The sequence below is a fragment of the Molossus molossus genome, unplaced genomic scaffold (genome assembly GCF_014108415.1).
Source record: "Molossus molossus isolate mMolMol1 unplaced genomic scaffold, mMolMol1.p scaffold_m16_p_4, whole genome shotgun sequence".
Classification (NCBI taxonomy): Eukaryota; Metazoa; Chordata; class Mammalia; order Chiroptera; family Molossidae; genus Molossus; species Molossus molossus.
Genome location: NW_023425377.1, coordinates 78,115,842 through 78,140,725, shown reverse-complemented (window position 1 = coordinate 78,140,725; position 24,884 = coordinate 78,115,842). Strand labels below are relative to the sequence as shown.

Below are 24,884 nucleotides of genomic sequence, written 5' to 3'. Positions count from 1 at the left end.
GATAAAATTTATTAAGGCAACACAAACTCCAGGCACCTACGGCTTGCCAGGCAGGCCTCAGCCCCCTTCTGCTCTAGAATGCACCTAGGTGGCCCCACCTCCAACCTGTCGCAGGAGGCCCACTTCACAGACCAGAAGTCCATCCAATACCTGATGACTGAAGTCTGTGGCCCTTGATATAGAAAAGGAAGTGGGGTAGAAGAACTATATCCCTGATTTTTAGGAAAGAAAAAACATTTTTTGGGAACCTTCTCCTAAAACAATTTGTTTGAAACTTCCAGAAAAAAAATTTCCAGAAACCTCACACTAATGACTGATGACGTAAGGCTCAGAACATGCCTCCTCCAGGGTCAGAGACAGGGAGGGGCTGGTCTGTTTGGAAGACCTCAGCTTCCCAAGCAATAGCTGAGATGAGCTGGGGGCAAGGAGTCCAGTGCTCCTTGTCGGCCCCTCAGGGAGGGACCGAGACCCCGAGCCCCCTTCCTGTCTATCCTACTTCTTCTCTTCTGGGGCTTTCTCAGTGACTCCGGGGGCGAAGGGTCCCACCACCCATGTGATGGGTGTGTTTTGAGCCACATACTCGACTATGTGGTCAAGGGCCTCCCGGGCCTTGGCAACTCGCTCACGGCTCTGCGTCAGGATGCTGCTGGACAGGTCCTGGAAGGAATGAATGCCAGAAAAGGTGGCTTGGAGGTCCTCCACCTGGCGGCGAGCCTGCAGCACCTGGTCCTTCACATGGGTGGGCAGCCCCTGGATACTGGACCCCAACGAGGTACAGGTGGCCTGCAGCTGCTGGGCAATGTCACGGAACATGGCGAGCGTCTGGGACTCGACCTGCTGAGAAGGGAGAGTGGGGCGGGGGAGGAGGGGGGTGATCAGGACCACTGCTGTGGGGAAAACTGGATCCAAAGCTGGGGAAAAAGAAAAACCCGCCTTTGGGAAAACCTTCCATAGGGAGCCGCTAGCACTGTTGTTTGGAATATCAGCTCTTACCAGAGATTTTTTAAAATAAACTTTATTGATTTTTAGAGAGAGAGAGAGAAAAGAACATTGATAGCAGAGAGAAACATTGATTGGTTGCCTTCTACATCCGCCCCGACCAGGGATCGAACCCAACCCGGGTATGTGCCCTGATCGGGAATTGAATCCTCCACCTTTTTGGTGTACTTGACAATGCTCCAACCAACTGAGCCACACAGCCAGGGCCAGCTCTTAGAGTCTTGAACCGTGAGATATACACAGGTCAAATGAAAAACAGGCATAGCCCGGCCAGTGTGGCTCAGTGGTTGAATGTCAACTCATGCACCAAGAGGCTGCCAGTTTGATTCCCGGTCTGGGCAGATGCCCGGGTTGAGGGCTCGATCCTCAGTTGGGTGTGTGTGAAGGAGGCAGCCGATCGATGTTGATGATTTTCTCTCATTGATGTTTCTATCTCTCTTTCCCTTTCCTTTCCTCTCTCTCTAAAAAATCAATAAAGAGCCTAGCCGGTGTGGCTCAGTGGTTGAGCGTCGACCCATGTACCAAGAGGTTGCCGGTTCAATTCCTGGTCAGGCCCTGGCCGGTTTGGCTCAGCGGTTAGAGAGTTGGCCTGCAGTCCAGAGAGACCCAGGTTCGGTTCCCGCTAAGGGTACGTACCTCGGTTGCAGTTTGTCCCTGGCCCTGGCTGGTCATGTGGGTGGCAACCCCTCGATGTGTCCCTTTCACGTCGATGTTTCTCTCTCTCTCTCTCCCTCCCGCTCTATCTGAACAAAAAATGGAAAAATGTCCTCAGGTGAGGATAAAAAATAAATAAATAAATACAATTCCTGGTCAAGGCACCTGCCCAGGTTGTGGGCCAAATCCTTAGTGGGGGGCATGCAGGAGGCAGCTAATCAATGTGCTGTCTCATCAATGTTTCTATCTCTCTTTCCCTTTTCCTTCCTCTCTAAAATCAACAAAGAAAAAAATGTCTTTAATAAAATAAAATAAAATAAAGACATATAAAAAATACATCTTAAAAAATGTTTTAAAAATAAATTAAAAATGATAAACAGGCACAGACATTTTTCCAAAGAAGACACACAGGTGGCCAATAAGCACACGATGTTCAACTTCATTAGCCATTAGGGAGATGCAACTCAACCCCACGATGAAACACCGCTTCCCACTCACGGGGACAGCTGGAATCACAAAGACAGGTAATAACAAGAGTCAGCAAGGACGGGGAGCAACTGGAGCCCTGGGACTGGCCAGTGGTGCAGTCACTGACTGGTGGTTCCTCAAAATGTTAAACCATAGAGTTACCACATACGCAGCAGTACTCCACCTAGTAACTGCCGAAAAGAAATGAAAGCATACGTCCACACAAAAACCTGTACACCAGTGTTCACAGGAGCACTATTTACAACAGCCAAAAGTGGAAACAACCTAGATGTCCATCAACTGGTGACCATGCACATCCAACACTGTGGTCCCTCACCGGAACAGTACTCAGCTCTGAGGAGTGAAGCACTGCCCCGGCCGGTGTGGCTCAGCTGGTTAGAGCATCACCCTAAACACCAAAAAGGTGACAGGCAACTCCCAGTCAGGGCACATACCCAGGTTGTGGGTTTGATCTCCGGTCAGAGCATGTGCAGGAGGCAACTGATCGATGTTGCTCTCTCACATTGATGTTTTCCTCTCTCTCTTCCTCTCCCTAAAATCATTTTTTAAAAACATTTTTATTGCCCAGCTAGTGTGGCTCAGTGGATTGAGAATAATCCCATGGACTGAGAGGTCCTGGTTCGATTCCCAGTTGAGGCACAAGCCCAGGTTGCAGGTTTGATCCCCAGTGAGGGGTGTGTAGGAGGCAGCCGATCGATGTTTCTCTCTCACATCAATGTTTCTATCTCTCTCTTCCTTCCTCTCTAAAATATCGATTAAAATTTTTTTTAAAATTAAAAATGTATTTTTATTGATTTTTTTAGAGAGAGGAAGGGAGAGGGAGATAGAGAGATACATCAATGTGAGAGCAGAATATCGGTCAGCTGCCTCCTACACACCCCCTAACAGGGATGGAGCCCACAACCCAGGCATCAAGCCCACAACCCAGGTTTATGCCCTGACTGGGAATCAAACTGGTGACCTTTTGGTGCATGGGTTGACGCTCAACCACTGAGCCACACTGGCCAGGCTAATGGATGTGTTTTGAGTACGTTCACAGTGGGCTGGGCTCAACTGTGATGTTTGGCAGTTAGGTGCAAATGCATTTTCGACTTACAATATTTTGTTTTTGTTTTTTTATCCTCACCCAAGGACATTTTTGCATTTACCTTCAGTTAGAGAGGGAGGGAGGGAGGGAGGGAGGGAGAGAGAGAGAGAGAAACATTAATGTGAGAGACACACATCCATTGGTTGCCACCCACACGACTCCAACCAGGGCTGGTGACGAACTGCAACCGAGGCACATGCCCTTATCGGGAACCGAACCCAACACTCTGGTCCGCAGGCTGACGCTCTAACCGCTGAGCCAAACCAGCCAGTGCAGACTTACAATATTTTCAACTTATAATGGGTTTATCAGGAAGTAACCTATTGTAAGTTGAGGAGCATCTGTATACTAAAAACCACTGAATCATACACTTTAAGTAGGTGAATTGTACAATATGTGAACTATATCTCAATAATTAAAACTGTTTTTAAAAGTACAAGACATGCCTGGCCTGTGTGGCTCAGTGGTTGAGCATCAACCCATGCACCAAGAGGTTGCTGGTTTGATTCCCAGTCAGGGCACTTGCCCAGGTTGGGGGCCCAACCCCCAATGGGGGGCATGCAGGAGATGGCCTTCAGTGTTCTCTCTTGTCGATCTCTCTCTCTCTCTCTAAAATCAATAATAAAAAAAAAAAGACAGCTTAGAATTTATCAGGTTGAGACACATCACTATCAAGAGTCCCAGGATCAGGTTTCATCCGGTTCTCCCTTTGCCCCCATTGCGGTCCGGTCCGGTCCGAGCAGCTTGGGCGGAGGGAGAAGCGGCAGTGGCCAGGCAGCCCAGGTTCCCAAAGCCACAAGGCACGGGGTGGCCCTCAGGCACTCAGCATGTGCCCGCCCCACTGCCAGGATGCCCAAGAGGAAGGTTAGCTCCCCCGAAGGGGCGACGAAGGAGGAGCCCAAGAGAAGGTCAGCGAGGTTGTCAGCCAAACCTGCTCCTACAAAAGTGGAAACAAAGCCAAAAAAGGCGATGGGAAAGGATAAATCTGCAGACAAGAAAGTGCAAACGAAAGGGAAAAGGGGAGCAAAGGGAAAGCAGGCCGAAGTGGCTGACCAGGAACCTACAGAAGATCTACCCGCGGAGGAACCTACAGAAGATCTACCCGCGGAGAAACTACAAACGAGGAGAATCCAGTCTCAGATGAAGCAGTAAAAAAGTCAAGTCGGATTGATATCATTTACCATATCTGATCAGTGGTCCCTGTCTCCCTTCTTGTACAATCCAGAGGAATATTTTTATCAACTATTTTTTAAATGCAAGTTTTTAGTAGCTCTAGAAACATTTTTAAGGAGGAAATTCCACCTCATCCCTTTTTTTAAAGTGTAAATGCTTTTTTTAAAGAGGTGAAATCATTTGCTGGTTGTTTATTTTTTGGTACAACCAGAAAATAGCAGGATATTGAATATGGAAGGCTTTGATTGTCTTGGGTGTCAGCTTAACATTCCATAGCTGGGGGAGGTTTTTATATCCTATAAGACAAAGCATACTAAATGGCAGTTTGGAGTCAGTTGTGCATTTAATGTCTTGAACATTTTAAATTACTTCTATTCCCATGTTTTTGGTATAATTGTTTCCTAAAGAAACCACTCCTTGATCTTGGCTCTCCCCGTCGGAAGTCCGTGCACTCTGTAGCATCTTTGGTGTGGTAGTCCAGTCTTCCTAGTAAATTTGTTAATGTGCTATGAAAGATTGAAAATTTGATTATGTAATATATATGATATTAAATTGTGAATTAGTGGGACTTTGATGTAACAGCAGATCAACATTTGAAGATATTGGTACTTGATACTCTTGAGGAAAATTAGCCTCCAAATCTTAAGCTGGAAAGTCACTGGAATAACAGTTTATTTTATTATTATTTTTTTTTATCCTCACCCGAGGATATTTTTTCCATTTTTTGTACAGATAGAGTGGGAGGGAGAGAGAGGAAGGGAGAGAGAGTGAGAAACATCGATGTGAAGGGACACATCGAGTGGCTGCCACCCGCACAACCGACCAGGGCCGGGGACAAACTGCAACCGAAGTACGTGCCCTTAGCGGGAACCGAACCCGGGTCTCTCCGGACCGCAGGTCGACGCTCTAACCGCTGAGCCAAACTGGCCAGGGCTGGAATAACAGTTTAGAAAAGAATCACAACTACCAAAATTACATTTTTGGTACTTATGTTAAGAATTGTGTACAAATTGAAATGTCTGTGTACTTATCCTCAAAACAAACAATAAAATCTCAATTATGAAAGAATCGTTTGAAGCACATGACAAAAAAAAAAGAAGAAGCAACACCCACACCCAAGTAGAAAACTAGGCAGGCTTCCCAGAGGAGGTGTTGGTGAGCCCTGGAGGCAGTTAATGGGAAGCGAGGCTGGGGGAAGCATTTCAGGCAGGTTGGCCCATCGAGCAGAGGTGTGGAAAGAGAAGTCAGGGCCCCAAGCACCCCGTCCCCAGCCCCACAATGGGTACCTCTGGCTTTACTGGGTCCCCCTCCTTGCCCTGGAGCTGCTGCTGGTTCCAGTTGAGCCACATCTGGTGTAGTTTCTCCTGACCTTCCACCAGCTTCTGATCAACTCCCTGCTTGACATTTTCCATCTGGAACAGGAGAGCGAGCAGTGAGAAAGGCTGCCTCCGGTGCTTGACCAAGGTCAGCGGAGCCCCTGTGCATCCAGAGGGAGGACTCCAGAGGGAGCCTGGGGAGTCCTCCTTTAATGAGATGAGGTGAGGGAAGAAGGGAGAGGAGCTGTTTCCGCACAGTTTCCATAACTACAAACTGGTCAAAACTTTTCTGCAGCCCCTCCTATTTTGTCTGTTTCTCCCCTCCCCTTGCAACTGGGCCTGGCCACCTGATGCTGTGGCCAACAGAACATGAGCAGATGGAATAGAAACAGAGGCTTAAAAAGTGCTAGTGATGGAACATTATTCAGCCCTGAAAAGGCAGGAAATGCTGACAACTGCTACAGTGGGGATGAACCCGGAGGACATTACACTCATTGACATGAGTCAGACACAAAAGGGCAAATACTGTGGTTCCACTCACAGGAGGTCCCTAGAGGAGTCAGATTTATAGACAAAAAGTAGATGCGTGGAGCCAGGGACTGGGGTTGGGGAGATGGGGAGTGTTTAATAGGGACAGAGTGTCACTTTGGGAAGATGAGAAAGTTCTAGAGATGGATGGTGGGAATAGCTACACGAGTATGAATGTGCCAAATGCCACTGAGCTGTACTCACAACTGGTTATGATGGTGAATTTTATGCTATGTGTGGTTTTCCATAATTAAAACTATTCTAAAAGAGAGAGAGAATATACTTAGCAGAGGAAGTTGAGAGGAAATAATAGCAATTTAGCTCTTTAGGGAACACAAAAATAAAAGACCTAGGTGGGGATACTGGACTGTAAAGAGGCAGGGGAAATTTATGGGATGATGGAAATACTCCAAGTCTCGATTTCGGTGGCAGTGATATGTCTGTCCATTTATATTTATAAAACTCTTCGAATGGTACACTTAAAAAAGTGTGATTTTTATTTTACGTAAATTATATCTCTATGAAACTGACTTGAAACAAACAAAAAAAAAGAGTCTTATGTGCTCTCGCTGTACTGGATCCCTCAGACCACTTCCCGGGGAAGAGCTGGCTGGCTGGAGGAGGACCCTGGAGAGGCCCAGCCTCCAGCCAACCTGTCAGGGGCTGAACTATGTCCCATCCAGGTCCGTACATGAAGCCCTAACCCCCAGGACCTCAGAATATGACTATATTTGTGATCAGGTTGTTAGAGGGTGGGCCTTAATCCAGTATGACTGCAGTCCTTAGAAAAGAGATTAGGACACAGCCACTCACAGAGTAATGACCATGTAAGGACACAGGAAGATGGCCCTCTACAGCCCAAACGACAACCAACCCTGTCAGCACTTCGAGCCTCTAGAACTGGGACAAAAATGTCTGTTGTTTAAGCTGCACAGACCATGGGGCTTGGTTATGGTGACTCCTGCAAATTCATCCAGGACCTCAGCCCATGAACCAGCCCAGGCGGACATGCAGAATAGTGAGCATAAGCCACTAGGTCGGGAGAGGGTTCATGAAAGAGAATGATGCTGTGCTGCATCCCCATGGCGTGGGCAGGGCCTCACCAGGCTGAGTGCCTGTGTCAGCTGCAGCAGGGCCTCCTGGGCCCTCTGCCTGGTGTGCTGCAGTTTGCCCAGCGAATGTTTGTAGGCCTGTTGGCGCAGCCGCTCCGACAGGGAGCCCAGACGCACGAAGTAGCTCTGCTCCTGCCGCTGCTGCTGCACGGAGACATCGTCGCCCTCCAGGGGTGTGGCGAGGTGGGCTGTAAGCGGGGAGGAAGGAAAAGCATCATGAAGGCTGGGGTGCCGACAGAGCAAGCAGCTCAGGCTCCCTGACACACTAGAGTATGGCCCTTGGTTTCGCATGACTACCCAAGTTTGATGCTTGCAAGCTTTGAGGCCTTGGAGTGATAGATTTCCCGGCCTTAGTTTTCCCCATCTGCAAAATGGGTATGATGAAAACCAAACTTCCCAGGATTAAGAGGCCTTAGACTAGCTTGAAGGTCTGCAAACTACATCCCGAAGGACACATCCAAAGCATCTCTGGTTTTGTATGAATGGTGAATACAACTATGCATGTTCATTATATATTGTTTGGGGCTACTTTCAAACTACAATAGTGGAGTTTGTGGCTTCTTGCCCAACAGAGACTGAAATACTTATGATCTGGTCCTTTACAGAAAAAAGTCAGCTGATCCTGTATTAGTGCCTGGAACATATTAACAGTGGCCAATCTTTCACAATGTTCTAGGTGCTTCACGGGCATTCTTGTCAAATCTTAACTCTGTGAAGTAGGCACTGTTCTCCCATTTAACTTTAAAAAAAAAATTTTTTTCTTTATTCATTTTAGAGAGAGAGGAAGGGAGAGGGGAAGAGAGAAACATCGATGAGAGAAAACATCGATTGGCTGCCTTCTGCATGCCCCCCACTAGGAATTTGGCCCACAACCTGGGCATGTGCCCTGATCAGGAATCGAACTGGAGACCTCTTGATGCACGGGTTGATGCTCAACCACTGAGCCACACCGGCTGGGCCTCCCATTTAACTTTTTAAAAAATCCTCAACTAAGGATATTTTGCCATTGATTTTCAGAAAGAGTGGAGAGAGGGATGGAGGGAGAGAGAGAGAGAGAAACATCGATGTGAGAAACACATTGACTGACTGCCTCCTATACAACCCCGTGCAGGGCCGGGGATCAAGCCTGCAACTGAGGTACCTGCCCTTGACTGGAATCGAACCCGCAACTCTTTGGTCTGTGGGCCGACACGCTAACCACTGAACCAAGCCGGTTAGGGCTGTTCTCCCATTTTTACAGTTGAGAAAACTGGGGCACGTTCCTTGGCTGCGAACCACAACCGAGGTACGTGGGAAGAGATGGCCTGGAAGAATTACTTCATGCTGACATTTAAAAAACTACACAAAAAAGACATGAGACACTTCGAGGAAGCAAAAATAAAAGCCTGCACTTTGAGAAAAAAACAGATTCCTCCCAATTCTACCACCAAAGGCAGATTTGCAAAGACTATCCAAAACTACCAACACTTTGAACCCACCCTGCTAATGTCTAGAACTTCTTTATGGCTGTCTGGAAACCCCCGAGTTCTGAAAGCAGCTTTGTAGTTCAGGCCAAGGATATCTGGCAGAGTCCTGGCATGCCTGAGCAAGCCAGCAAAGCCCCGGGGAGGAGGCAGGTGCCCTGGGCAAAGTGGAGATCCCTGGAGGGGGGAGGGCTGCTCTCCTAGACCGAGCCCCGCACTAACACACCTAGCTCTAACAGGACACTGCAACAGCGCTTCCTACCCTCACCTACAGACCACCCAGGACCTTGAGCTCTGGTGTGCACAGTGACTGATTTCATCCTCGGTGGATGGATGCAGAAAATCAAAGCTGCTCAGACGGATCTGTTCTCTGCTGTAGCTTTCAGGCCTGGCTCAAGACTTTCCTCCAACAGACCCTGCTTTCTCCTCCGGCCTTTAGGGGCCCAAACCCACAGCTGAGTCTCGCAGAGGCGAAGCACCTACAGGGGCCAGCAGGCACTGAACTTGGGGTTCAGTAGGGAAGACATCAGCCAGATCGTATCCTTCAGGAGGTTCACAGTTGGGTTTTGGAAACTCAAAGGACAAGTGACATGCTACACTCAAGCCACAGAACTGAAGCTTGCCAGCCCTGATTGGAACACTGAACTTCTCCAGAAAGCAAGGGACTTCCCCTTTCCACTGGGGATTCTCAGGGAGACTCATGGGGCTCACAGCCAGCTCGTGGGGGGCTCCAATCGGCCGAAAATAATGGGACAAATAAAGTGTCAATAAAATAAATACTTCAGATTGGAATATGTCATGTTAATCCCTGTGTTCAAATCTATAATATAAAAACAGCTACCAACCATGGAGGGTGCTGGTGCTTTTCCGCAATAAACTGTACTCGGGGGTAATCAAAAGTGGAGAAAACTTTCTCCATGGAAGTGTTCCAGCCAAGGGAAAGAGTGACATTTAACAGTGACCTGTGGCAATCCCAAATGGAAAAGGAGATAGAGTCCTGGCTGGTGCCACTCAGTGGTTAGTGTCAGCCGGTGCACCGAAGGGTCATGGGTTCGATTCCTGGTCAAGGGCATGTACCTGGGTTGCAGGTTCGATCCCCGGCCTGGTAGAGGCAAGCGCAGGAGATGAGTCTCTCTCACAACCTCTTCCCTTCTACTCTCTCTAAAAAATCAACAGAAAAAATGTCCTCAGGTGAGGATTAAAAAAAAGAGAGAGAGAGAAATGGAGATAAAGATGAGCTCTTCACCCATCAGGGAACCACAGGATTCCATTTATAGGACGTTCCAGAACAGTCAAAGCAATGATTCTCATCAGGGGCAATTCTGCCCCCGCCAGGGGACACTAGGCAATGTCTGGAGATATTTGTGGTTGTCACAACTAGGGGTGCTCCTGGCATCAAGTAGGTGAGAACCAGAAATGCTGCTTAGCCCCACAAAGTGCCCAGGATGGCCCCAGCTCCAACGGCAGCAGCGCCACAGCTGGGAAGTCCTGATCTAGCCTGTCTAAAGCTTTTTTAAAAAAAATTTTTTCTTTATTGATTTTAGAGAGAGAGGAAGGGAGAGAGATAGACACATTGATGAGAGAGAACATCGATGGGCCGCCTCCTGCATGCCCCCCACCGGGGATCGGGCCCACAACCTGAGCATGTGCCTAAACCGGGAATCAAACCGGCGACCTTCTGGTGCATGGGTCGATGCTCAACCACTGAGCCACACCGGCCTGGTACCTGTCTTAAGCTTTTTGCTATTCTCCCAAATGTTTGGCTTCTCATTCAAGTAAACTAGCTCTAGCCGGTGGGCCCAGGCCAAGCTGCTCTCTGGGTGGAGCACGGTGTCTAGTTACTTGCAGCCATCATGGGCCTTCACTGCAGTGAGTATTGGCTGATACACCAGTACATTGCAAGTCTCTGGCACATGTACAAATGTGGCATCAAGACCCACCCCAGAGCCCTGGGTATAAGAGGACAGGTACAGACCATGAGTAGGATTGGTTGCTTTGTCTCCAATGGTTCCCCCCCCCCCCATTTGTCTATTTGACTTCATTTCTACCCCGACCCGGTTCAGGCCCCATTTTCACTGGCCTGAACCAGGGTAGCTATGTCTGTCCTGGTCCCTCAGCTTCCATCCTTGCCTCCCAGTCTGTCCTCCCCAAAACAGCCACCAGAGGGCGCCTGTAAGCACCCTCCTCAGGTCCACTCCCTCCTCTGCTCCCAGCCCAACCACCTTACACTTTCATCAGGTTACGACCCCCAGTCCTCCCCTTGGCCCACATTGCTCTGCCGACCTGTTCCTGTCCCCTCCCCCTGCACGCGCTTCCTGTATCTCCTTGCTCATTCTGTTCCAGGCACAGGGGTCTCCTTGCTGTTTCTCCAACACACCAGGCAAGGTGCTGCCTCAGGGCTGTTGCATGGGCTGTTCCCTCTCCCAGGACCATTTTTAATCTAGACATCCAGGTAGCTAGCTCCATTCTACCTCCAGCTCTGTGCTCAAATGCCACCTTCCCATGGGGCCTCTAAAAACGCAAACTTCCTCATCCACATTGTGTCCTGAAACCCTCCCCTACCACATTCTAGAACATTGTTCTTTTCTTTCTTTTTTTTTTACTTTTTTTTTTGCATTTATCTTCAGATAGAGCTGGAGGGAAATTGGAAGGAAGAGAGAGAGAGGGAAACATCGATGTGAGAGAGACACATAGACTGGCTGCCACCCACACAGCCCCAACCGAGGCTGGAGACAAACTGCAACAGAGGTACATGCCCTTAGCGGGAACTGAACCCTGGACTCTCTGGTCCGTGGGCCGACGCTCTAACTGCTGTGCCAAACCGGCCAGGGCAACACTATTCTTTTCTCTCAAGCACTGGTCATCGGCTCTGTCATCAGTTTTACAAAGCAGAGGCTTCCCTCTCTCACTGATTGTGTCCCTGTGTCTAGAACAGGACCTGGTGCTCAGCAAGTGCTTCAAATCCTAAATACAGTCGCCCCTTGTTTATCGTGGTTAATCCGTTCCAGACTCTAGCAGTTGCACCTGGCGTTGAAGGAGTCCTGGGGTGCTCGAATACATAGGCCTATAATCCATACATACAGTAATTTTAATTTTAATTGTAGTACAGGGGTGTATAATTGACTCAGACATCCGAGCACGCACGGTATTATTTTCACTGTCTCGATCAACTTTTTAATGAATATATTTGAAGAAACCGCGATAGAGTGAAGCCATGAAAGTTGAAGCACAAAGTGGCAGGGACGACTGTAAAATCACCCAGACTCTCCTTTCTTGTTCCACTCCCCCAACTCTGGCATTTATTTGCTAATTTAAATGTTCATTCAAATGGCCAGAATACAGGTAGCAGAGAGGGGCCCAGGTTGGGGGGTCCAGGAAGGAGTCTCAGGCCCATGGGCCACACTCACCCAGCTCAGAGTCTGTCATAGGCAGATGGTTGTCCACCCATTCCTCCGACTTGCCCAACACTGTGTCCACTCCGCTCAGCACCATCTGGCCCACGCGAGACCCCATGACCGAGTGGACACTGTTGGTCACCACGGACTTGGTCATGTCCACACCACTCTGCACAGCTCCCCTGGTCACATCTACTGCCTCCGTCATGCGGGTGGCCACTGTGTCCTTTGCACTGGACATCGTATTGGACACAGCTTCTCGGGCCCCTGACACCTTAGATGACATGAGTTCCTTGGTATCCGCCAGGACCTACGAGTCAGGACAGCATTAGCATCTCTGGACGCCCTCTGTATCTGGGTAGCCCCACCCCTGCACCCCAATCTCCAGGAAAGCCAAAGGGAGGAGTTCCAGCTCCCAAGTGATCCTGAAGGATCAACATTGAATCCAGTATCACAGTTAAGACCACTTGCTCAGAAAGCAGTCTGCCTGGTTAGAACCCTTGGCTTCATACTTCTTAGCTGTGCGGCCTCAGGCAAGTCAGGCCCCTTCTCTGTGCCTCAGTCCTCCCAGAGCCACACTGACTAATACTAGTCACTAGCTATATGTGGCTATTTAAATTTAAAATAATTAAAACTAGATAAAATTTGATTGAAAGCAGGGTCTCAAAGAGGTATCTATATACCCACATGCATAGCAGCATTAACAACAGTCAAAAGGTAAAAGCAACCCATTGACAGACAAATGGATAAACACAATGTGGTCCATCGAGACAATGGAATATTAATTATTCTTTTTATAAAAAAAATTTTTTGTCTTTATTGCTACATTAGAGACAGAGGAAGGGAAAGGGAGAGGAAGATGGAAACATTGATGAGAGAGAACATTGATTGGCCGCCTCCTGCATGCCCCACACTGGGTATCAGGTCCACAACCTGGGCATGTGCCCTGACCGGGAATTGAACTGGCGACCTCTTAGTGCATGGGTCGACGTTCAACCACTGAGCCACACCGGCCGAGCTGGAATATTAATTATTCTGCCTTAAAAAGGAAAAACAACCCTGGCCAGGTAGCTCAACTGGTTGGAATGCTGTCCCGTTCACCAAAGTGTTGCGGGTTCAGTCCCAGGTCCGGACGCATACAGGAGACAGTCAATCGATGTGAGGATTAAAAAAGAGTTAGAATGTCCTGTCTGGTTTGGCTCAGTGGTTAGAGTGTCAGGCTGTGGACCAAAGGATTGCAGGTTTGATTCCCGATCAAAGGCACGAACCTGGGTTGGAGGTACAAGGGGGTCATGCAGGAGGATTTCACTCATCGACAGTCCCTAGAAGAATCAGATCCATAGAGACAAAGTAGAGGGTGGGTGCCAGAGTCTGGGGAGCACAGGATGGGAAGTTAGTGTTTAATGGGGACAGAGTTTCAGTTTGGGAAGATGAGAAAGTTCTGGAGATGGGTGGTTGCACAATAATGTCAATGTGCTTAATGCCACTGAGCTGTGCACTTAGAAGTGGTTAAGATGGTAAATTTTATGTTGTAAAAAAACTAATGTAACTTGTACACAAATGTTCATGGCAGTATTATTCATAATAGCCAAGAAGCGGAAGCAACCTAAAATGTCCATCAACAGATGAAAGACTAAACAAAGCACGGTCCGCCTACACACTGGAATATTACTCAGCCATGAAAAGGAGTGAAGCACTAACACTCACTGCAATGTGGATGAACCCTGAAAACATGATGCTCAACAAAAGAAGCCAGACACAAAAGGCCATATATTATATGATTTCATTTACATGAAATGTCCAGAACAGGCAAATCCATAGAAACAGGAAGTAAATTAGTAGTTGCCAGGGGTTGGGATGTTTGATGGGAAGGAATGTAACAGCTAAGGGGTGTGAGGTTTCTTTTTGGGGTGATGAAATGTTCTAAAATGAATGGTGATGGTTACAAATTAGTAGCTATTTAAATGTACATTAATTAAAATTAGCAATTGAATTCCTTAGTCACACTAGACACATTCTAAAGATCCAGTAGCCTCATATTGCTGGTGGTTTCCATATTGGATAGTGCAGAGAAAGAACATGTATGTCAGAGAAAGTTCTACTAGGCAGTGCTGAGCTAGAATCTTTAAGAGGGAAGGGAAGGCCTCCGAAGAGGTGTGATTAGAACAGAGACTTGAAAACCTGGTCCACGAAGAAGGAACTGCATGTGCAAATGTCCTGGGGTAGGACTGAGTTGGGTGTGTTGTCTTTGCTTCCCCTACCTCCCCAGAATGAGTTCCATGAGTGCAAGAATGGTTTCCACCACTGTGTCTGGTATATACCACAGGCACTGATATTACTGAACACTGAGTAAGAAGGCCAATGTGGCTAGAGTGGAGCAAGAATGGTAAGTGATGAGGGCAGGGAGGGTGGTGGGGCCAGATCAGGTGGGGCCATGTGGGCTGTGGGGAGGGCTTTGGCTTTTTCTCTGGGCAAAGTGGGAGATAAAGAGGGTTTTTGTCTGTTTCTCTGTTTGTTAATCCTCACCTGAGGATATTTTTTCCATTGATTTTAGAGAGAGTGAGAGGTAGGGAGAGAGGAAGAGAAAGACAGAGAGAGAGAAAGATTGATGCAAGAGAGACATATCGATTGGTTGCCTTCTGCACGTGCCCCAACCTGGGAATCAAACCTGCAACCCACGTACGTGCCGTTGACTGGGAATCGAACCTGCAACCCCTCGGTGTGAGGGCCTGGCACTCTAACCACTGGACCACACTGACCAGGGTGATTAGAGCAGATCTAGCTGGCACTGAGAACATTCATCCAACTGCCCAGTGCAGAATAGATTTGGAGTGTGTGGAGCATACAGAAGAAGTCAGAGAATAAGCTGTCACTCTGGTCTATTCTAGTTAAGGCGGAACATAGACTCAACACCCAGGTAGGTCTCTGTCCCCGTCCCCACAGGGCTCCTGACAGCAGGGATCCATTACCTTCCCCGACTGTTGCTGTAGGATGGGCAGGTTCTCCTCCAGCTTATCCAGCCCCCTGTGGGCGTATTCACTGGCTGATGTGACTACAGGAAGTGGGAAAAGACAGAAATATGATGGTTACTGCACATGAGTATCTGTCAGGGTCCAGGGAATTTCAGCCGCCAGTTTGGGAAAACAGGGCCAAGGGTGGAACAGACTCCCCAAAAAACAGCCAGGAAGGGAAGTTCTATGTTCTCTGGGGCTTCACTTACTCTGGGGTTCCAGCTTGGACAGAATGGGCTGGGCCCCACTGATGGCAGCCGCTGTGAGGGTCTTCATGCCTTTCTCCGCCACATCGCAGACGGTCTTGACATGGGGGTAGCTCTCCTTGGTGGAGGTGTAGGCTGCCGATACCATGTTGCAGGTGGAGCTGATGAGGGGCATGCTGGCCACTCGGTCCATCACGCTGGGCTACAGGGAGAAGCAGCTGAGAAGTGCTGGGCCGGGGTTGGGAGACTGGGCAACACAGCCCGAAACTCAGGTGCTGGCACTTTCACTGTCTCGCGTGGCCAGGGAAATGCTCAGCTCACCCCCCTTTGGATCCACACAGTTGCACAAGCCAGGGTTCCACCATGTGCTGCCTTTGTCTTAGCTCTGCAGCTCATTTGTTTGAACGTGTCTTTTGACACTCACTGTGTGCCAGGTAGTGACAAGAGACAAGGACCCTACTCTCACAGAGCTTACAGTCTAAAACTGAGGCCTGCAAACTATAGCCCTCAGGCCAAGTCCATCCTGCCACTTAATGTTGTTTGTTTGGTCTTCTATTTTATTTTTTCCCAATTTTTATTAATTTATTTTTGTTACAGATATTTCTCCTTTTTCCCCCCTAGACACCTTCCTCCCCATCCCTTCTCCCCACCCCCCCAGCATTGTCGTCTATGTCCACTGGTTATGCGTATAAGTTCTTTGGTTCATCTCATCCATCCCTCCTCTGAGGTTTGTCAGTCTGAACCATACTTCTTTCTATGTCTCTGGGTCTATTTCATTCATCAGCACACCTGCCACTTAATGTTTTCATTCCTGTCTGGTTTTTTTCCTTATAGCTTTATTGAGATCAAGTTCACATGTAGTAAGTTTCATCATTTTATTTTTTTTAATTTTATTTATTTTTTTTATCCTCACCCAAGGACATTTTTCTATTTTTTGTTCAGATAGAGTGGGAGGAAGAGAGGGGGAGAGAAACACCGACATGAAAGGGACACATCGAGTGGCTGCCACCGGCATGACCAACCAGGGCTGGGGACAAACTGCAACCGAGGTATGTGCCCTTACCGGGAACCGAACCCAGGTCTTTCTGGACTGCAGGCCGACACTCTAACCACTGAGCCAAACCGGCCAGGGTAAATTTCACCATTTTAAAGTGCACAATTCAGCCCAGCTGGTGTGGCTCAGTGGTTATGCATCCACCCCATGCACCGAGAGGTCATCAGTTCAATTCTCGGTCAGGGCATATGCCCAGGTTGTGGGCCCAGTCCCCAGTGGTGGGCATGCAGGAGGTGGCCAGTCAATGTTCTCTCTCATCATTGTTTCTATCTCTTTCCCTCTCCCTTCCTCTCTAAAAACCAAAAATAAAAATAATTTTTTTTAATGCACAATTCAGTGGATTTTAGTCATATTTACAAGGTTGTGCAATCTTCACCAATAATCCTAGAATTTTTCCATCAGCCCGAAAAGGAATCTGTACCCATTAACAGTCATTCATTCTCCCCTCCCTCCAGTCCCTGGCAACTACTAATCTGTCTATGAATTTGCTTATTCTGGACATTTTATATAAATAAAATCATATATTCTTCTTTCTTTGAGTCTGACTTCTTTCACTGAATGTGTTCAAGGTTCATTCATGTAGTAGTGTATGTGAATGCTTCATTTTTTAAAAAACTGTAATAAGCCCAGCTGGTGTGGCTCAGTAGTTGAGCGTCGACTCATGCACCAAGAGGTCACCGGTTCGATTCCCGGTCAGGGGACATGCCTGGGTTGTGGGCCCGGTCCCCAGTGGGGGGCATGCAGGAGGTGGCTGATCGATGTTCTCTCTCATCGGTGTTTCTATCTCTCTCTCCCTCTCCCTTCTTCTCTCTCTAAAAAATCAATAAAAAAAAAGATATTAAAAAAAACTGTAATAAAATATAGGTAACATAAAATTCACCATTTTAACCACTTAAAAAAATTTTTTTTCCTTTATTGATTTTAGAGAAAGGGAGAGGGAGAGAGAGATAGAACCACTGATGAGAGAGAACATCGACAGGCCGCCTCCTGCTTGACCCCTTCTGGGGATTGGGCCCACAACATGGGCATGTGCCCTGACCAGGAATCGAACTGGCAATCTCTTGGTGCATGGGTCGACGCTCAACCACTGAGCCACACAGGCCAGACCATTTTAACCTTTTTTTTTTTATTTCACTCAAGGACATTTTTCCATTTTTTGTTCAGATAGAGTGGGAGGGAGAGAGAGAGAGAAACATCGATATGAAAGGGACACATCGAGTGGTTGCCACCCACATGACCCAACCAGGGCCGGGGAGCCGGGGACAAACTGCAACCGAGGTATATGCCCCCAGTGGGAACTGAACCCAGGTCTCTCTGGACCGCAGGCCAACGCTGCAACCGCTGAGCCAAACCAGCCAGGGCCATTTTAACCATTCTTAAGTGTATAGTTCAGTAGCATTAAGTACATTCACACTGTTGTACAATCACCACCACCATCCATTCCCAGAACTTTCTCATCCTCCCAAGCTGAAAGTGTCCCCATTAAACACTAACTCCTCCTCCCCATCCCCCAGCCCCTGGCTCCCTCTGATCTACTTTCTGTGTCTATGGATCTGACTCCTCTGGGAACCTCATATGAGTGGAATCACACAGAACTTGTCCTTTTGTGTCTGGCTTATTTCACTGAGCATATCTTCAAGGTTCACCCACGTTGCAGTACGTGTATTTTATTCCTTTATATGGCTAAATAATATTCCATTGCTGCCTGGTTTTGTAAATAAAGTTTTATTGGCATACGGCCACACCAGAATAGGTAAATCCACAGACAGAAAGCAGAGTAGTGGTTGTCAGGGGCTGGAGGGAGAAGGAAATAGGAATGACTATTAATGGAGATGGGATTTCCATCTGGGGTGATGAAAAAGTTCTGGAATTAGATAGTGGGAATGGTTGTACATTATAAATGTACTTAATCCCACTGCACTGTATACTCTTTAAAATGGTTAAAATAGAGCGTTTTTATGTTAAGTGTATTTTACCGCAATTGTACAAAAGGAATGAAGCACTGACACACATTATATAGATGAACCTTTAATACATCACTCAGTGAAAGAAGCCAGACATCAAAGGGTCTCATAGAGACTGAAACTAGAGTGATTCCTGAGGAGGATGGGGGGATGGGGTGGGGGTAACTGCTACTGGTTATGGGGGGGGGGATCTCTAAATTTTTTTTTCTTTATTGATTTTAGAGAGAAAGGAGGGGAGAGGGAGAGATAGAAACATGGATGGAGAACATCGACTGGTCGCCTCCTGCACCTCCTCCTCTGGGGATTGGGCCCACAACCTGGGCATGCGCCCTGACCAGGAATCGAACCAGCGACCTCTTGGTGCATGGGTCAACACTCAACCACTGAGCCACACCGACCAGGCACTTATGGGGGTCTGTTTTGCACAAGATGAAAAATGTTCTAAAACTGTATGGTGGTGATGACTGCATAACTTGATAGTTCACTAAAAATCACTGACTAGCACCTTCATACGGGCGGATTTTATGGTATGCAGATATACTATAATAGTCTATTAAAAGGGGCCTTTATTTAAACTGGGGAGGGGGTGGAATAGGGACTGGTTTGTTGGAAGAAGGACCCAAAGAGAACCTCCAGAAGCAGAGAGCATTTTTTGGGGGGAGTGGGTTGAGGGGGAGGTAGCCAGGCAGTTTTAAACAGTACCCGTTCTTCCAAGAGCCTCTGAGAGTCCCAGCTCTCCTGCCCTCATCTGTCAGTGGGACACCTGTTAGAGGTTTGTCGGCTGGCTCTCCTCCACCCAGTCAGAAAGGTATCTCTTAACCCCCATGTGCTGCCTACAGCTCCCTGGCTCCCTTCCACGGTACCATGACATGGGAAGCCTCACCCTATGGACTCCAGACCTTCCTCACCTGCTGTACCGGTTCTTCAGGTGTCACCGGCGTGCTGGCAGGGGCTTCTGTCTCATTGGTAGACATTTCTCAGAAGCACACACTGTGGACAGATAGACTAGTCAGGTACAGCCTGACCTGCCCCTCTCTCCAAGGGGAAGTCTGGGTTCACACCTGCACTCCAACAATCCCCACCCAATTCTGAGAGCCCTGCCTCTCAATCATTAACATACACCATTGAACCTATTCAAGAGCAGGTGATGATTCAGCAGGGTTGATAGTCTACATTTCTAACAAGCTCCCCAGTGCTGCTGATGCCACTGATCCAGGGCTATACCTTGAAGGGCAAGGTCAGGGTACAGCCCTCTGAAGGCTTACCTGTATTAATACTCCAGAGACACCCAAGGAGCAAAACCTCTGTGGATGGCAATTTGCCAATAGCTACCAAGGTTCAAGAGGCATCTACCCTTTGGCCCGGAAACCTCATTTCAAGGACCATCCCACAAATGTACTGCCAAGTGGGCAGAGGCAAGGGTACCTGTGTTGGCCACAAGAAGACACTGGTAACAACCTGTTTGCTCAGCAGAAGGAGACTAAAGAAAACACCAGGTTAGCCCTGGCCGGTTTTGCTCAGCAGGTGGAGCGTCAGCCTGCGGTCCAGAGAGATCTGGGTTCAGTTCCCACTAAGGGCACGTACCTTCATTGCAGTTTGTCCCCAGCCCTGGTTGGGTCATGTGGGAGGCAGCCACTCGATGTGTCCCTTTCATGTCGATGTTTCTCTCTCTCTTTCTCTCCCTCCCTCCCACTCTATCTGAACAAAAAAAAATGGAAAAATGTTCTCAGGTGAGGATAAAAAAGGAAAGAAAATACCAGGTTAGCTCAGTGCCTGGCAAAAGAATGGGAATTTACATGTAATTGACATGGACCAAGATACCCTAAAGAGACAAAGGTGTCAATCGGATAAAAGTGTTTATTTGTGCCCTGGCCAGTGTGGGTCAGTAGTTAGAGTACTGGCCTGTGTACTAAAGGCTCACAGGTTCAATTCCTAGTCAAGGGCATGTATCTGAGTTGCAGGTTCGATCTTGGTCTGTCGAGGCGCTTGAAGGAGGCAACCAATCTATGTATCTCCCTCACATTGATGTTTCTCTGTCTCTCTCCCTCTCCCTCCCTCCCTCCCTTCCACTCTCTAAAAATCAATAGAAAAAATATCCTCTGGTGAGAATTAACAACAAAAAAGGGTTTACTTGCATTTGTACAGAATCTTTTTAAAATCCTCACCTGAAGACATGTTTTTCATAGATTCTAGAGAGAGAGGAAGAGAGAGAGAGAGAGAGTGAAACATCCACGTGCCCTGACTGGGAATCGAGCCTGCAACCCTTTGGTGCACGGGAAGTAGCTCCAACCAGCTGAGCCACACTGGCCATGGCTGTAAAAGCTCTTTAAAGAGACACAGTTAACTGTTAAAGGTGGCCACCTTTCAGGAAGGAAGATCAGGTAGCTGGGGCTGGCTTCTACCTTTTGAACCAGACAGACAGTATTACCTGTTTAAAAAATATATATATTAGGCTTTAAAAAAAAGAAAAGAAAAACTATTAGAGAGACCATGTCTGGCCCCACTGCAAACCAATCAAGTCAGGCTCGGGTGTGCACAGGGTGAGGGAGGCACCCCAGATAGGTCTAATGCACACATTTGCAGGTGAGATGGGAGCCACAGGTGTGCTTCATTTTCCTGGCCAGGTGAGATGAGATGGGTAGATCCTCACACTAGATTCCAGGAGTCTCAGCTCTGCCCACGCTGTGCTGTGTTGGGCAAGGAGCTTCCTCTCTGCCTCAGTCCTCTCACCTATAAAATGAGGCTAACAATAATGCTTGCCTTAAAGGCTGGTCCCACAGGCAGTTCTGGAGTGAACCTGTTGAGAACCCCTGACCTTGATTCTGAGTTTCCTTCTAGAGCAGCAGTTCTCAACCCGGGAGTCTCGACCCCTTTGGGGGTCGAACGACCCTTTCACCAGGGTCGCCTAAGACATAACAGTAGCAAAATTAGTTATGAAGTAGCAATGAAAATAATTTCATGGTTGGGGTTCACCACAACATGAGGAACTGTATTAAAGGGCTGCAGCATTAGGAAGGTTGAGAACCACTGTTCTAGAGTAATGAAGCCCAGATGTGTTTCACCATCCCCAAAGTGGAACCTGATGTTTTGAGAGCACCAGTTCTGGAGTCTAAACCAGGTTCTTTTTAAAGTTTTTTAAAATTGATTTTGAGAGATAAAGTGAAACATGGATTTGGTGTTCCACATATTATGCATTTGTTGGTTGATTCTTGTGTGTGCCCTGCAATGGAGTCAGGGCTAAACTGGGTTCTAATCCCAGATATGCATCTCACTAGCAGTGGGAGCTTAGAAAGGCAGCACCTCTTCTTGGAGCCTCACTTGCCACTTGTTAGCTTAGATAACCATTCCTAATTTAAGAGTCCCTTCAGATTGGAGAAGATGCTACACATGCGGTGCTTAGTCTGACACATAGTAGTTGCTCAATAAACAGATCAATGTCACGCCACTCTGGCTGCTGTGTACAAAAGGTGAAGCCAGCCAGAAATGAGATTCTTGCTTGTTCCAGAGGTCCCAACTTGTTCCAGAAGCTCCTCCGCCCTGGTGGAAAGTGGGGTGAGGAGATACACCTTGTCCCTGTTGATTATCACATGAGTCCCCCTCACCTTCCCTTGAGCCTGAGCTCGCCTGGGCAGCTTAGAGGTCCTTCCTACCATCCTTTGAACCGGTTTAACTAAGGGCGACCACTGCAAATGTCAGCACCCCAGTAAAGTCCTTGGGGTCTGTAACCTGCCTGCAGCTGCCAGAGCAGGAGCTGGCTAGAACTGGGTGGAGTCCGCAGCCTTCCAGTGGCAGCCAGGATACGCTAAAATCCAATTTCCAAAGTTCCCAGAGACTTAGTTCCCACCCCCGCGCCTCATCTCAGTCCTCACTTAGGTCTCAAGGACTCAGATAAGGGGTAGGACTTCCCTCCCCAATCCTACTCCTGCCCCGCAGTCTTGCGCAATCGCTGGCCACAGCCACCAGGAGTAAGGGGGCGGGATTTGCCACCGTCCTCTGGGGGTCAGAAGCTGGTGCAAGGGCGGGCCCCCGGCAGCAAAACCATTTGCTGGGGAGGGGGCTGTGCTAGGCAGAAGACGCTCCCCGGTGAGGGGCGGGAGTGGGGGGTGGGCTCCGAGTCCCACAGAGGGCGGAATTCCAGTGCAGGACGGGCTATAGCTTGCCCGTTTGCAGAGCAAACACCCTTTAAATTTGGTAAGCAAGTGGTTTGGGACGGGGGATTTGTCCCCCACCTCTTGATACTGCCACTTGTAGGGGGCTTTTTCACAACTTCCCCCGAAAGTCCCAGGAATTAGGAGGAGAGCGTTGGAAAGTCTAAGCCTGGTCCAGAAGTTGGATTGGGGAAGGGGGAGGGGTGATCACTCGGCTGGAGACCCCTCCTCCAGGCCGCAGAGAACAGCAGAGCCCCCGGAAAGGCCCTCCCCACCGCTCCCAACCCTGGGGCACCCCAAGGCTCGGCAGGTCCCGTCCCCCACCTCGACCGGGCACCCCGCCTCTCACCGCGGTCAGCGGGACGTCCGGGGCGCGGCGAACAAGACTTTGAGGCACTCTCCAAAACGGTCTTGGGCTGGCCTAGGGAGGGCTTTATACTGGGGGCCGGGCGCCCGGGAGTGACGGTCCGAAGGACCAATCCGGTTGGGGACCTGTAGACCACGCCCCTCTCCGGCCCGGGACGTTGGTGCCACTAGTGAAGTCCAGGAAAAGCCAGACGTGGGGTGGGGGTGCCCGGGGGTTGGCGGACACCCGGTACGACGCTGGATCCAGCCAACGGCGCACCAGCCCCACCTAGAGATTCTATGAACTTTGCCCTGGGAGGTGAGCACGATCCTGGGGTCCCCCGGACCCCCTTTTCTCCAGTGGCCAAACCGAGGCTGTGAGAACTCGGTGAGTCAGGAACCATATTTCCACTAGGGCACAAGGGTGAGTGAGCCAAACCGGACCCAGCATTATGAACAGCTTTAACCACAGCGATGAACAGATATCCAGTGCCTTCTGCCCGCCCTGACCTGTATAGCACCACTTAATTCTCCAACACCGGTGTCCCTTTATCCCCATTTCTCGATATTCCTCTCTCTCCCTCCCTCCCTCTCTATCTGACGATAAGTGTAAAAATATCCTCAGGTGAGGGTTAAAAAACAAATAAAAAAGTGAAGCCCCTCCTCCTTGCCCTGGACGGTGTGGCTCAGCTGTTAGAGCGTCAGTCTGCACACCGAAGGATTGTGTGCAGTCGAGAAAACTGAGGTTCAGAAGACCACCCATCTAAGGCAATGCAGGGAGCAACTCCTGGATCTCTGACTCCTGGATCAACCTCTTCCTGAAGCCACACCCACTTAGATTAATTTTTTTCTCCAAAAAACTAAGGTCTATAATCCAAGGTTTTAAACTCAGGGCCTGGCAAGAGGTAAATGGGATGGTAGCATGCCCTGCATAAACAGAGCAGATCATTGCCCTGTGGAGGCTCACCCAGGGATTCGTAAATCCACAGGAATTCCAGACTGTAGAAGCACTGTCCTGCCTCTTAGAAAACTATTGGACCAAATAAAACCCAGTCAGGTTTTCGCTAAATTATGTGGGTTGAGGTAAGACTTCTGGAACCTCCAGAAAGAACATGGAAAAAATTGGGTGTCTGTGACCAAATGCATTTTATTGAGAGGTTCTACACTCACACTGTGCAACAGAGCTGTCTGAGATGTTAGGAATATTCTAGAATTCTGCTCCATCCAGTATGGCAGCCACTAGTGCCATATGGCTGTTGCACACCAAGACACTGAATATTCACATTTAAGTAACCCCATGCAGCTAGTCAGATTTGCAAGTGAGTCTGAGATCCAAAAATGATATAAGCAATAAACTATAGCCCTGGCCAGTTTGGCTCAGCGGTTAGAGCGTCGGCCTGCGGTCTGGAGAGACCCGGGTTCGGTTACCGCTAAGGGCACGTACTTCGGTTGCAGTTTGTCCCCGGCCCTGGTTGGTCGTGCGGGTGGCAGCCACTCGATGTGTCCCTTCACGTCGATGTTTCTCTCTCTCTCTCCCTTCCTCTCTCTCCCTCCCACTCTATCTGTACAAAAAATGGAAAAATATCCTCGGGTGAGGATTAAAAAAAAAAAAAAAAAGGAGGAGCAATAAACTATAACAGATACAAACTTCACATTTGCTTGCAGACCATTTTTTCTTATTCATTCATTCAACAATTTTTCTTGTGCTGAGTGCTAGGATCAGTAATGTGAGGGCTCCACTTTGTTGTTGTTAATCCTCACTTAAGGATTCTTTTCCACTGATTTTTAGATTGAGTAGAAGGGAGGGAGGGGGAAAGAGAGAAACATTGATGTGCAAAAGACACATCATTCAGTTGCCTCCTGCACAGGCCCTGACAAGGGGCAGAGGATCAAACCTGAAACCCAGGTAGGTGCTCAGAACTCGAACCCACAATCCTTCG

General features: G+C 48.5%; 1 protein-coding gene and 1 pseudogene across 2 annotated transcripts; one reads left to right on the top strand and one right to left on the bottom strand.

Annotated features, from left to right (window-relative positions):
- On the bottom strand, window positions 1-22,994 carry PLIN3 (perilipin 3). Of its 2 annotated transcripts, none has more exons than XM_036242014.1 (8): window positions 22,949-22,994; window positions 19,360-19,441; window positions 15,437-15,635; window positions 15,186-15,268; window positions 12,229-12,526; window positions 7,350-7,546; window positions 5,689-5,814; window positions 1-837 (listed from the first exon to the last, which is right to left on the bottom strand). In XM_036242014.1, exons 2-8 carry the CDS (start codon window positions 19,423-19,425, stop codon window positions 493-495), a joined length of 1,314 nt encoding a protein of 437 aa, XP_036097907.1. In that variant the 5' UTR covers window positions 19,426-19,441; window positions 22,949-22,994; the 3' UTR covers window positions 1-492. The 2 variants fall into 2 exon arrangements, with proteins under 2 accessions (XP_036097907.1, XP_036097908.1); XM_036242015.1 differs by having other exon boundaries at window positions 22,924-22,955.
- On the top strand, window positions 4,079-4,419 carry LOC118616438 (annotated as a pseudogene).
- Window positions 22,995-24,884: the final 1,890 nt, after the last annotated feature.

What these genes read in the sequence shown, in the direction of transcription:
- PLIN3 (XM_036242014.1), bottom strand. Translation starts at nt 19,425, where the DNA reads ATGTCTACCAATGAGACAGAAGCCCCTGCCAGCACGCCGGTGACACCT. An exon ending in TACAGCAACAGTCGGGGAAG is followed by an intron (nt 12,527 to 15,185) that starts GTAATGGATCCC and finishes CCTGACTCGTAG; the next exon opens with GTCCTGGCGGATACCAAGGA. An exon ending in TGACACAGGCACTCAGCCTG is followed by an intron (nt 5,815 to 7,349) that starts GTGAGGCCCTGC and finishes CTCCTGTTCCAG; the next exon opens with ATGGAAAATGTCAAGCAGGG.